General features: G+C 36.1%; 1 protein-coding gene across 1 annotated transcript in view; it reads right to left on the bottom strand.

Annotated features, from left to right (window-relative positions):
- Positions 1 to 6,405: 6,405 nt before the first annotated feature.
- FAM83B (family with sequence similarity 83 member B) overlaps positions 6,406 to 15,096 on the bottom strand; it is a 71,804-nt gene continuing 63,113 nt past the window's right edge. Inside the window, exon 4 of the mRNA XM_032649504.1 lies at positions 6,406 to 8,707. Coding sequence (XP_032505395.1) covers positions 6,406 to 8,707 — 2,302 coding nt within the window. The remainder of the gene's footprint in view (positions 8,708 to 15,096) is intronic.

Here is a 15,096-nt window from a genome sequence, read left to right on the forward strand (position 1 = left end):
TTTCTCCAAAGAAGATATACAGATTGTCAACAAACACATGGAAGAATGCTCAACATCATTAATCATTAGAGAAATGCAAATCAAAACTACAATGAGATATCATCTGATACCAGTCAGAATGGCCAACATCAAAAAATCTAGAAACAATAAATGCTGGAGAGGGTGTGGAGAAAAGGGAATTCTTACACTGCTGGTGGGAATGTGAATTGGTACAGCCACTATGGAGAACAGTATGGAGTTTCCTTAAAAAACTACAAATAGAACTACTATATGACCCAGCAATCCCACTACTGAGCATATACCCTGATAAAACCATAATTCAAAAAGAGTCATGTACCAAAATATTCATCGAAGCTCTATTTACAATAGCCCGGAGATGGAAACAACCTAAGTGTCCATCATCGGATGAATGGATAAAGAAGATGTGGCACATATATACAATGGAATATTACTCTGCCATAAAAAGAAACAAAACTGAGCTATTTGTGATGAGGTGGATGGACCTAGAGTCTGAAATACAGAGTGAAGTAAGTCAGAAAGAGAAAGACAAACACCATATGCTAACACATATATTTGGAATTTAAGGGAAAAAAATGTCATGAAGAACCTAGGGGTAATACAGGAATAAAGACACAGACCTACATAGAGAATGGACTTGAGGATATGGGGAGGGCGAAGGGTAAGCTCTGACAAAGTGAGAGAGAGGCATGGACATATATACACTACCAAACATAAAATAGATAGCTAGTGGGAAGCAGCCACATAGCATAGGGAGATCAGCTCGGTGCTTTGTCACTGCCTAGAGGGGTGGGATAGGGAGGGTGGGAGGGAGGGAGACGCAAGAGATATGGGAACATATGTATATGTATAACTGATTCACTTTGTTATAAAGCAGAAACTACCACACAATTGTAAAGCCATTATAATCCAATAAAGATATTAAAAAACAAAACAAAACTACAAATAGAACTACCATATGACCCAGCAATCCCACTACTGGGCATATACCCTGAGAAAACCATAATTCAAAAAGAGTCATGTACCAAAATGTTCATTGCAGCTCTATTTACAATAGCCAGGAGATGGAAAAAACCTAAGTGTCCATCATCGGATGAATGGATAAAGAAGATATAGCACATATATACAATGGAATATTACTCAACCATAAAAAGAAACGAAATTGAGCTATTTGTAGTGAGGTGGATGGACCTAGAATCTGTCATACAGAGTGAAGTAAGTCAGAAAGAGAAAGACAAATACCGTATGCTAACACATATATATGGAATCTAATTTAAAAAAATGTCATGAAGAACCTAGGGGTAATACAGGAATAAAGACACAGACCTACTAGAGAATGTACTTGAGTATATGGGGAGGGGGAAGGGTAAGCTGTGACAAAGTGAGAGAGTGGCATGGACTTATATACACTACCAAAAAAAAAAAAAAAGTCTACTGCAGGGCTTCCCTGGTGGCACAGTGATTGTGAGCACGCCTGTCGATACAGGGGACGCGGGTTCGTGCCCCGGTCCAGGAGGATCCCACATGCCGCGTAGCGGCTGGGCCCGTGAGCCATGGCCGCTGAGCCTGTGCGTCCGGAGCCTGTGCTCTGCAACGGGAGAGGCCACAACAGTGAGAGGCCCGCGTACCTCAAAAAAAAAAAAAGTCTACTGTAACCTGCACACCTTGAAGAAAGTAGGTTCCCAGTATGAGTGGTGAATAAATAAATGAGCTAGATTATTGAAACAGTTATGGGAGAAATGTCCAATCAGACGTGTTATACTTTTCTTTGTTAACTCAAGAGAATTCCTCTGTATATTTCTTTTTTCTGTTTTTAATGCTTTCAGCTCAGGTAAACCTACCTCAGGTAATTCTTTTCCTCAATCAGGATACAAACTTACTTCTTTTAAGGCCGTTCTATTTTTTTCTAGTTCAATTACCTCAGGATGGTCTATGACTCCTTAAGTCAATTGAGCCTATTCATAAGTTTCCTTTAGTATGGCCGCAAAAGTAAAACCTCATCTGTGTCCCATACTATCCCATTGAACCAGAATTTTCTTAAACATCGACATTTATGGTGAATGTAAAAAAAGTCAAAGTTTGTTTTTACTTAACTATTTAAAATTTTTGTTACCTACTTAAAAATCACATTTGCCTTTAAAAGGCCACTATTTAATTCAATGGCATCTTAATCTGTGATATAAGGGACATTTTTTTCTCCTGAGGAAAATGCATTTTGAGTTATAAGTAACTTATATTATAGGTTACTTATAAGTAACTTATAAGTAACAGATTCCAGGTTGTATAATGTCACTAACTGATGCAATACAAATGCACATTCAGAATATCTTACTCAAACTAAATGCTACAAAATTCTACAAAAATCAGCTATCAGTATCTTAACAAAATAGTCTCTATTTTTCAAAATCACAAGTTATTTAAAATAACTACTATATTCCAGTAGAAATAGAAAGAGAATGAGTGTATGTGATACTGTTAAGGGAAGAATACTGTCACTGGATATCAAATGTGGATAAATTATTAAATGAAATGGTTAATCCAAAAAAAAATTAAGCATTAAGAGATTATTTCAAAATTTATGGAGAAATATTTTAAAATGTGTAAAAATCTAAATTCATTATATAATAACTAAGTGAAAAACATCAGTGTCAGTGGCAAAATCCAGGGTATGAAGATAAAAAATAAACAACTTGATGCATAGATTTTGTACAAAATTATTTAATATTCACTTATTAAATCTAATAACAAAAGTTAATTTGGAAGAATATTTGCTAACATTGTACATGTATAGAAAGTTGACTCTCTGGTTTATAATTTCATCTTTTTCTTTTTAAATATTCTAGAACCAAATGAATCTTATGATAAACTTTTTTTTTTTTTTAAAAAAACAGCATCACACATAGGTCACACATTATGTAAAACAATAATTCTAATTTATACTTCTTAGCCATAGGCACATTAAGAATCAACAGATATCCACAAAAGACAAATATCTGTGGGATAGTAGTTGAATAACTGGAAAATCTTGAGTAAAGTTATAGTTGAGTGCAGCCATAGTTCAACCTTATCTGGGTCACACTAGATGCCATCTAGATTAAATAAGATATTTGTTTCCACAAATGTAGATGGCCACCATACACCCAGACCTCAACACATTGCATCAGAATTGTGGCCAATCCCAATCCCTGAAGCAGAGGGATAGCAATGTGTTCAGGATACAGGCACTTAAACTATTCTGAAACTGTCAAGAGCTACTTTGAAATCGTACCTAATTTTCTGAGTTTCTGCTTACAAACTAATGTCCTATGTAGACAGTAAAAATTGCCTCACCAAACTTTAATATAAAATTGCATCTAAGTGACATTATCTTTCCACCAAAATTAATATGGGGAGAAAAAGAAAATATATTGCTTGAAATGATTACCTCCATGAAGCTTTGGTGTGTCTGTTGAAAAATCAAAACCCTGAGTAAATTATCTGAAGCATTGTATGCTTGCTCAGTCTTAACCCTGCGGAGTTTCTCAGACTCAGAAACTTTGGAAAGTTACTGTGTATAGATGCTGACATATAGATATTTCTGGAGGAAAAATATAGAATGAAAATAAGAAAACAGGCAGAGGGGAATAAATCTGCCATGAAAAAGCCCAAGCTACCCGTCACAGGTGGATGGAATGAAACCCTGGGCTTCCAACCCTACCAGGGAGAGGAGGAACTCAGGAACTACTTAAAACCTATCTGTGTTTCCAGAAATGATGGCAGCTGCTGTACAAAAAGGCAACAGGCTTTTGCATATAATTAAACTGATTAAAACTCTATAGTCTTTATGTAATTTCAGCTTTGTGCAGTTTCAGTTGCATTGATGTAAATTTCAGGACTTCCAATTTCAGAGCTGCCTAACCACAGCCCATTAGCCCCTTCACTCTGAAAGATGCCCTATCTCACTATAACAAAGAATGGGTAATATTAAAATCAATCTGGTTTGGTTAACTCCAGATTCTCCTTTGATAAATCAGTAAATGACTATGGTCCAGAATCATAGAAGTGAATTTTTCTAAGAGCAAAATGAAAAATCTCTCTCACTCATTAAACCTCAATTCTAATGCTTTTTAATAATCTGATACTAATCTGTGAAGATCATACAATTGCCAGATGACTCTAAAATTTAAAACGCTAACAGTTAGAAACACTTTTCTTATTGTGACTGAATTCCTTATTTGATTATAAGGAACTACACATTCCAAAGGCCACTTTCTTAAAAAATACATTTTTTTTTTGTAAATATACTTGGCTACTTTTCCTGTGAAAAATGACTGTTCACTCTTAATGTTTATGCTGTTAAATTATTAGGAAGTGTGCAAATTTTCCAATCTTTTACACTCAGCTTTCCAAAACAAGCAAATCCCACGTTGTAGTACTTGGAAATTCCCTATGTTATAGCAGGAGTTTTAAAATCTACTTTTATGAATGATGTGACATTGAGTACTATATTCTGGATTTGTGTATATAAAATGCTATTGCTGTACAGTTAGTTGTATATTTCTGCAACTCTTAAAGAGAGCAAAAGAGAAAGACAACGAAACCTTTGCTAGCTGATCGTTGTTGAGTCAGGAAATATAAACGTTCTCTCATTTAATTCTCAACAGTTTCGGTGAGGCAGGTGTTGAACACATTGGGGAGGTAATAGGATGTGACAGTGTTATAGACACTTTAGTACCATGACTCACTGGTGATGTGGTTTGGGGCATTACTTCTCTGAGTCTCAGTGTCGCAATTATCACCTGTAAATAATGAGGACAATGGTAGCTGCAAAATAGTGCCGCGGGGACTTTAGATTCTAGCTGAGGACCTGGTCTATGAATGTTAGGTTTTCTTCTGCTGCTGTCGTGTATTTTCCTGACATGTTTCTTATCATGGTTTTAAAATACTGTGGAAAATTTTTTTAATGACATAGATATTTCAATATCGTTATTTTAATTACTTAGTATTGACGTAGATATTAATATTTGACTGAATTTTGAAAACAACATGCTGCCTCATATAGCAACTTAGAAGGTGTTAAACGATATATTTAAAGTGTCATAGGGGATTTCCTTGGTGGTCCAGTGGTTAAGACTCCGCTGCAGGGGGCATGGGTTCAATCCCTGGTCGGGGAACTAAAAAAAAAGTTTCATAGGAACACTTTCCACTTCTCAAATTATGCATTGTTTCTTGAATTCTGTTCTTTGTGGATGAAGTAAAGCCAAGTTAAAGTCTCTGTAATGGATATGGAGCTTTTATTTCATTACTCTAAAAAAAGCAAAGTGTATCTTATGAACTGCATATCATCATCAAATTAAGATATAGAAAGATTTAAAACTTTCAGTGAGGCCCCAAGGTCATGGAAGAAACAAGCCAGATAGCACTTCTCATTTTCATCAGGGTTCTCTCAAGAAAACACTATGCAGTCAGAGTGTATTTGGCACAGTATAGAAAAGAACAAAGACTTTTGCAAGCAAAACACCTAAGCACTGTCGTACTAATCCAAGATAAAAATTTATGTAGAAGTTTACATTTCTAAAATCTTCTTTGTATTAGAAAAAAGAGAGGAATAATTCAGGTTTTCCAAATTCCTGTTGGCTTGCTATAAATTTGAAGGAAAGAATGACAATAAAAGTTCAGCAGCTGATGGGTGGAGTGCAGTACAGGCTCCCTTTGTCCAGAGTGGAAATAAGCAAATCCTGAAAATAAATTTCTATGGTGTACTTGAACTACCTGAGACTGATACTTTGCAAACACCTCAGATAAACTAAAAAAATGTGCTGTGCTATACGGTTTAAATTGTACTGTTGCTGCCCAACCAGTTCCACAGAAAAATTAATAAAACATTAATAAAATACAAGTTATCTCATAGAATTTAAAGGTAATTAAAAACCACAAAGGCTTTGTCCTATTTTCTCATAATTTGAAGATATGAAAACCCCACAAAGATGTACTATAAAGGACCGTTGACAGCGTTATGATCCATGATCCGTTTTAATAAGGAAAGCATTTGCAATGAATGGTTAAAATCCATATACCATCTCTCTGCCAAAGTTTCCATTTAAGACTTAAGAAGATCTTCAGTCTGAAGAAAACAATTTCATTACATTTGTCTTACTATTACCATTTAAAAATCATGTATTTATGGACATTCCATCTCTAGTGTAATTAAGCACAACTAAATTTATCACACAGAACAATAACTTTACTATACATTAGTAAGTTGGTAAACATATACTTCACACCCAAAATTCCACCCCCATAGAAATCTATTAGGATATTACAAAAAAAAATCTACAATGTTCTCTGGACAAATATTTATAGCCACATTTATTTTGTATTTTAAAGTCTATTTGTAGTTACAGTATTTCATTTATTTTTGTTTATGAAGTTTCCAAACTTCTGTATAAGTCCTCGAAACTTGTTTTCATTTGGCTGATATGAGTGGTAAACACCAGTGTTGTAATTAAGCATTGGGCTGGACCTGCCATAACTATTGCCCATAGTTGAGGATTTCATTTCTGGGTGGTGTGTACTGGTATTTGGCATGTTGCTTGTTGGCTGAATAGAGCTTTCAATACTACAAAATGGCTCAAAACGACTGTAAACACGCCGGTCAATTGAATGAGTTCTTATAAGCTCATCATTGAGTTTTGGTCTTAGAGAAGAAGCTGGTTTTCTTTCAGGAACAACAATTGCTTTAATCTCCTTCGAATCTCGGTACTGGATCTGCTCAGTGTTGAATCTCGGGGCAGAGGCACCTCCTGCTTTTTCCAAGAACTTGCTTTCAACTGGACCTGAAGAAGGTATAGTTTTGTTACTTTCATCAGATGAAGAATGTATCCCCTGAGATGAACGAACTGCTACATCTTCCTTACCCTTGTGGATGCTGCCTGGAGAGCTGGATGAAGAGGAATGTTTTCTTCTAGGAGATGAATCAATTTTGGGTTCTGATTTTTTTTGTTTTTGATTCTCTTCAGCTTCAGAAACTAAAGTGTCAGAACTACTACACATTCTATAAAAGGCAGGTGCTTTATTTTTGGATAGATTTTCTTTCTTTTCTGGGGTAAGGCTAAGTAATGACCTTAACTTCAGAGATCCCCTTTTCAAAAAACTTGGGGAACCCTTCACTTCTTTCTTGGAAGTGAGTTCTTTGTTGGGTTCTTCTTTATTCTCATCAAGCAAAGCAGCAATGGAAATTGACCTGATAGAAGTGCCACTTGGAGGGTCTCTCTTGGTAACCTCTTCCTCATCCACTTCCATGGCATGGGTCACATTATGAACACTTCTAGAACTTTTTAACAAATCCTCTTTAGTTTTTTCTGGTTGTCTAATTCGATTCCTGGTAAATGTACTATACACATAATGCTTACTATTTCCATGATTTAAATTGTCTTTTGAGTGGTCAGTGAATGGGAAACTTCGCCTTTTAAACAGATTCTCATTTTGTTGATTCTTTAGGTTTTCTGTCTGCTTATTTACAGACAAGGTTGTATATAAATGGTTGTTTGAGTCCGTAGGGCCATTTGTAGTTGGAATTAAAACTGCCAGGTGGCTTTCGGGAACCTGTAGGGTGTGCGTTTTTGGTGCCTCTGACTGCAACGGGAGCTTGGGGGTTGATTCCTGCGAGGATATGTCTGTCGGATGCTGTGCACCTGTTGGGGTGTCTGGGATCTTTTTAGGAGTGTCATTTCCCTGGGAACCAACGACTGTTGAATTTGAGGAATCAGTTGTACAACTGTTAACTTCCTGTTGCTCAGGTAAAGTGGGTTTAAACACAAAAGAAGAACGAAGCCGAGAGTGAGTATAAACGGTATTGGCTTTCAAATTCTCGGGACCGTCGTAGCCCTCAAACTGATCACCTAGAACCGATCCATTGGAATCACGGGAAGCTTCTGAATGATCATTTAAGTAGGATTCAATTCTCCAGTTACGCAAGAATGACTTGGTGGTATGTTCAAGGGTTGGCATGTGTTGTTGCAAAAAGCGAATATGATTATCTGTCCCGTTAAAAGACCTCCACACGTTGGAATTCCTTTCTGGAAGGTTTGTCGTCTTCCTCTGGGCAAGTCGGTCAGCAAAACTCTGGGCAGGTGTGTTCTGGTGGCCTGCATAGCCTCCCTGTGACAAGGATGCCACACTGCGACTATCTGAAGGCCTTTTCCAATTATAGGGAGCATTAACGGTTCGATTCAGAGCCCTGTTAAGCAGCAGGTATGGTGTTGTTTCTGGCTGTTCCCCAGCATAACTATGCCTCTTCCAATTTTCATTTATCTGACTGTGTTGATGCCGATGGATTGGATCATTAAAGTTGGGAACAAAATGAGGTTTGTATGCATGATTTCTTACATTATATCTGTCACGTTGATTGAGAGTATATATCCCTCTGTTTATGAAGTAGCTAGAATCTAGTTTATGAATTTTGTCTTGTGTACCAAAAAGGTTTCTTTGGCTGGAAATGGAAGCTAAGGAAGACACTGAATGCTGGTAAATGCCATTCTTCCAGAGTGCTTTGCTGTGCTTCACCCTTGCTGACTCTTCCCATGCAAATGAGCTGGGGACACAGGACCTGGCATAGAGAGTCCTAAATTCTTCATCAAAGGACTCAACAAGTTGTCCTGTGATTATCTGAACCATGCTGAGGTGTGCTTTTTCAAATGACCACATGTAGCTGGGAAAAAAAAAATAAAAATAGGCAAATTTTAATTGTGCTGACAATATTTAGCTCTGTTAAGAAAAGTGTCATTTAATGTTGACAAAAGAGTATTTTTCTTTATTTTCCTTAACTACCATAATTTAGAACATCTTCAGTCATTACATGCTTGCAGTACATGTCTCCCCACTCCCATATTCATATGTTAAATAACAAAGCAACATAAGTCCTGGCTTTCAATCCATCCATAATTTCAAGAAGTACAAAGAAAAGCCTGGTGTGCATTTTTCGTCTCTGACTACTAAGATTTTATGGAGTAAAATATGACATTATATTCCATATACAACATCCTGGCAGGGTGCAGGCAAGCTGGTATTAGAGGAAAAGCTGAGAGACCTAGCCTCTGCCAAGCTGTCTATTCCACATGAACTTGGACCTCAGTTTCCTCCCAGCCAGAATGAGGAAAAGGACAGCATAATTCGCTACAATTCCTTATGGTCCTAGCATGTCATGATGCAAGAGCATCTGTGTTAATGCATGTATTTCATCTCTGTGGCTTAAGTGTAAGTGTAATTTAGGTGCCAGGGTTTGGAAACAGACAGGATTTGTGGCAGCAGCTTCAGCCACTAAGGGCATCCTTCACTTCACTCAGTATATACAGTAAATTCAGTACTTACAAACCATGCCAATCAGAATGCCAATTAAGACCTTTCCATGTAGAATACAACTGCTAGGGGATTGAAGTTTGTAATTACTTAATAGTACTTTGTGGAACTTCAAATCTCTCTCCTGAAGTTTAGAGGCAACAGTTATCTTGAAGTTTCATATATAATTTTAAATCTTATTTTAGAAAATCTTGATAATGTAACATACAGAGTAACTGAGCTGAAAAGGCCATTGCTAATATGCTATGTCTCAAAAAATGTACATGATATAATGGGGGTTTATATGAAAGAAAAAGGAGACAGAGCCATTCTCCACAATAAAGGAGCTTACTGTTTATACAGGGAAGATAATAACAGAGGGCAGATGGAAATATTAAAAGAATGTGCAGAACAATAATCTAAAATACATAAAATATCATAAACAGCAGTGTATAACTTAAAATTCTTCTTATTGTGATATGCTTAATTTTATCAGTATGCTTACTGAATTCATAGTATGAGAAGAATATTTTTATGTACAGATGTGTGGACCACCAGGATGACTTACAAGAAATAGTAGAAAAGTGAAGCATTTGAGGAATTTTCAATCCAACTGAAGGTATGAATATAAAATTTGTTAAAAACAGCAAGTAAAGGAATAAATATTCAGCTATCAAATAGAAGAAAATCCCCAGAGACAGTAAGAGTTTAGCAGTATTTTGACAGAGACTAGAAGCCTAGAAGTTCAAACTTGAAAAGTGTGGGAAAACAATTTGTGTCGAAGAAGAAATGTATGGAAAAATGAAGGACGCGATAGTGGCTATGTTTTGGTTGAACACAGAAAACAAATTATATTTAGCTGAAATAAGAAGCTATATAAGAGACTGATGAACTAGTGGGGGGAAGTCTTGAAAGCAAAGCAGGGAGATCACAAGATTGAAAAAGAAAGTACAAAATTCTCTCTTAGTCAAATCTGTGGACAATACTAAGTAACTTCCAGGTTTTCCTATGACAATTTCAAATGAGGGTATCCAATTCAAAATTTGATTTACAAACATTGATAAAGAAGTATATGTGTTTTATCTCCTCATTGTTAGTATCAAGATGTAGCAAAACACCTGTTGTGTTTTCCTGATGAAACTGTCCTTGTGACATGTGAGCTGTCACACAGTGTGTGACATGGTGAGTACAGATGCCAGACCTCTCTAGAAATGTTGGGCATTTAGCATTTCAAGAAGTTTTATGGCTAAGAAATTTGAATTAAAGAAGAAGGCATTCTGAATTTGCCTACAAGGAAAACAATAGCAATACTAGAACGGCAGAGATAAAGGCTGCTTTTACCTAAAAGGGAGAGTACATTTTTAACCAGTTTCTACAAAGACTGGTTCATAACAGTTCCACCAGATCCTCTTATATTTGGTAACAATAAGAAAAATCCATAATTATTAGTCAGAAAAAAACAAAAATGGCAAGGGCTGAAAACCATCAATTTTTTAAAAAGAAATATATTTAAAATTAACATGAAATAATAAAGAGAGTAGAGTTGTTAGATAATTGTTTTGATGAATTTTAATAATCTGTGGTCCTATGTATTCCATATTCACTTACACAAACAGCAACTTAAATTTTGACTCTGGCTTATGATATAGATAAGAAGATAAAGAGTTTCTGTTGCTGTTTGTTTGTTTGTTTTTTCCAACACCAATTTTAAAGTAGCTCAGTTACAGTCATCTCAACAGATATCACCTGTTAATACCTAGTAAAACAAAATGATGTGAATTTATTGTTGAAGATAATCTTCAATGTCAAGTTAAATAATAAAAATAGAAAATACTCATATAATAAACACCATTTTATAAGTCAAGTGAACTCCCATTTAATTAAAATTTCAATTAAAACCCCTCTAAAAACAAGTGGGTCTGACTAAATAGAAACACAAATAATGAGTCTTTAAAAGAATTCATTAATTTCAAGCACTAGTTGTAACTTCTGCTCTTAACACATTTTCTTTTAAAATTCCAAAAAGGATTTTCAATATAGGGTCCCTGAGCTCAAAGAGAAATTTAACAAATATTAACAGTTAAAACGGGCCTAAAATAGCAGTTGACATTAGGGGCTTTGGATGAATTAACTCATTTAATTCTTATGACACAAAGTAGGTTCTATTATTATCCTCCTTTTAGAGAGGAGGAAACTAAAGGGCAACCAAGTTAAGTAACTTGTCCACAGCCACCCCATTCAATGAGTTGCCTCCTTCTTGTGGACTTTTTAAGTTCTTAAGAGAAGAGGCAAAATTTGCCCTCACATTGTTCTGTTGACATCCACAGCTCTCCTAGCTGCTTCCTGCAGTCTTTAGTATTGAGTGACCTAGGACTTCACGTGTTCTCTTTTTTTTTTTTTCTGGTCTGTTATCATGATGAATTATATTGACGGATTTTTTTTTTTACATCGTTATTGCAGTATAATTGCTTTACAATGGTTTGTTAGTTTCTGCTTTATAAAAAAGTGAATCAGTTATACATATACATATGTTCCCATATCTCTTCCCTCTTAAGTCTCCCTCCCTACTACCCTCCCTATCCCAACCCTCTAGGTGGTCACAAAGCACCGAGTTGATCTCCCTGTGCTATGCGGCTGCTTCCCACTAGCTATCTATTCTACATTTGGTAGTGTATATATGTCCATGTCACTCTCTCACTTTGTCACAGCTTACCTTACCCCCTCCCCGTATCTTCAAGGACATTCTCTAGTAGGTCTGTGCCTTTATTCCCGTCTTACCCATAGGTTCTTCACGACATTTTTTTTTTTTCTTAGATTCCATATATATGTGTTAGCATACGGTATTTGTCTTTCTCTTTCTGACTTACTTCACTCTGTATGACAGACTCTAGGTCCATCCAAATCACTACAAATATCTCAATTTTGTTTCTTTTTATGGCTGAGTAATATTCCATTGCATATATGTGCCACATCTTCTTTACCCATTCATCCGATGATGGACACTTAGGTTTTTTCCATCTCCTGGCTATTGTAAATAGAGCTGCAATGAACATTTTGGTACATGATACTTTTTGAATTATGATTTTCTCAGGGTATATGCCCAGTAGTGGGATTGCTGGGTCATATGGTAGTTCTATTTGTAGTTTTTTAAGGAACCTCCATATTGTTCTCCATAGTGGCTGTACCAATTCACATTCCCACCAGCAGTGCAAGAGTGTTCCTTTTCTCCACACTGTCTCCAACATTTATTGTTTCTAGATTTTTTGATAATGGCCATTCTGACTGGTGTGAGATGATATCTCATTGTAGTTTTGATTTGCATTTCTCTAATGATTAATGATATTGAGCATTCTTTCATGTGTTTGTTGGCAATCTGTATATCTTTGGAGAAATGTCTATTTAGGTCTTCTGCCCATTTTTTGGATTAGGTTTTTGTATTTTTTGTTATTGAGCTGCATGAGCGGCTTGTAAATTTTGGAGATTAATCCTTTGTCAGTTGCCTCATTTGCAAATATTTTCTCCCATTCTGAGGGTTGTCTTTTGGTCTTGTTTATGGTTTCCTTTGCTGTGCAGAAGCTTTGAAGTTTCATTAGGTCCCATTTGTTTATTTTTATTTCCATTTCTCTAGGAAGTGGGTTAAAAAGGATCTTGCTGTGATTTATGTCATAGAGTGTTTTGCCTATGTTTTCCTCTAAGAGTTTGATAGTTTCTGGCCTTATATTTAAGTCTTTAATCCATTTTGAGCTTATTTTTGGGTATGGTGTTAGGGAGTGTTCTAATCTCATACTTTTACATCTACCTGTCCAGTTTTCCCAGCACCACTTATTGAAGAGGCTGTCCTTTCTCCACTGTACAGTCCTGCCTCCTTGATCAAAGATAAGGTGACCATATGTGTGTGGGTTTATCTCTGGGCTTTCTATCCTGTTCCATTGATCTATCTTTCTGTTTTTGTGCCAGTACCATGCTGTCTTGATTACTGTAGCTTTGTAGTATAGTCTGAAGTCAGGGAGCCTGATTCCTCCAGCTCTGTTTTTCATTCTAAAGATTGCTTTGGCTATTCGGGGTCTTATGTGTTTCGATACAAATTGTGAAATTTTTTGTTATATTTCTGTGAAAAATGTTAGTGGTAGTTTGATAGGGATTGCATTGAATCTGTGGATTGCTTTGGATAGTATAGTCATTTTCACAATGTTGATTCTTCCAATCCAAGAACATGGTCTTCCTTCCCACCTATTTGTATCATCTTTAATTTCTTTCAGCAGTGCCTTATAATTTTCTGCAGACAGGTCTTTTGTCTCCTTCAGTAGGTTTATTCCTAGCTATTGTATTATTTTTGTTGCAATGGTAAATGGGAGTATTTCCTTGATTTCACTTTCAGATTTTTCATCATTACTGTATAGGAATGCAAGAGATTTCTCCGCATTAATTTTGTATCCTGCTACTTTACCAAATTCATTGATTAGCTCTAGTAGTTTTCTGGAAGTATCTTTAGGATTCTCTATGTATAGTATCATGTCAACTGCAAACAGTGACAGCTTTACTTCTTCTTTTCCACTTTGGATTCCTTTTATTTCCTTTTCTTCTCTAATTGCTGTGGCTAAAACTTCCACAACTGTGTTAAATAAGAATGGTGAGCATGGGCAAACTTTTCTTGCTCCTGATCTTAGTGGGAATGCTTTCAGTTTTTCACCACCGAGGACAATGTTGGCTGTGGGTTTGTTATATATGGCCTTTATTATGTTGAGGAAAGTTCCCTCCATGCCTACTCTCTGCAGAGTTTTTATCATAGATGGGTGTTAAATTTTGTTGAAAGCTTTCTCTGCATCTATTGAGATGATCATATGGTTTTTCTCCTTCAATCTGTTAATATGGTGTATCACTTTGACTGATTTGCGTATATTGAAGAATCCTTGCATTCCTGGAATAAACCCCCCTTGATCATGGTGTATGATCCTTTTAATGTGCTGTTGGATTCTGTTTGCTAGTATTTTGTTGAGGATTTTTGCATCTATGTTCATCAGTGATATTGGCCTGTAGTTTTCTTTCTTTGTGACATCCTTGTCTGATTTCGATATCAGGGTTATGGTGGCCTCGTAGAATGAGTTTGGGAGTGATCCTCCCTTTGCTATATTTTCGAAGAGTTTGGGAAGGATAGGTGTTAGCTCTTTTCTAAATGTTTGATAGAATTCGCCTGTGAAGCCATCTGGTCCTGGGCTTTTGTTTGTTGCAAGATTTTTAATCACAGTTTCAATTTCAGTGCTTGTGATTGCTCTGTTCATATTTTCTATTTCTTCCTGATTCAGTCTTGGCAGGTCGTGCATTTCTAAGAATGTGTCCATTTCTTCTAGGTTGTCCATTTTATTGGCATAGAGGTGCTTGAAGTAATCTCTCATGATCTTCTGTATTTCTGCAGTGTCAGGTATTACTTCTCCTTCTTCATTTCTAATACTATTGATTTCAGTCTTCTCCCTTTTTTCCTTGATGAGTCTGGCTAATGGTTTATCAATTTTGTTTATCTTCTTAAAGAATCATCTTTTAGTTTTATTGATCTTTGTTATCGTTTCCTTCATGTCTTTTTCATTTATTCCTGGTCTGATTTTTATGATTTCTTTCCTTCTGCTAACTTTGGGGTTTTTTTGTTCTTCTTTCTCTAATTGCTTTAGGTGCAAGGTTAGGTTGTTTATTCGAGATGTGTCCTGTTTCTTAAGGTAGGATTGTATTGCTATAAACTTCCCTCTTAGAACTGCTTTTGCTTCATCCCAT

This window comes from Phocoena sinus, chromosome 11, assembly GCF_008692025.1.
Source record: "Phocoena sinus isolate mPhoSin1 chromosome 11, mPhoSin1.pri, whole genome shotgun sequence".
In the NCBI taxonomy this organism is placed as follows: Eukaryota; Metazoa; Chordata; class Mammalia; order Artiodactyla; family Phocoenidae; genus Phocoena; species Phocoena sinus.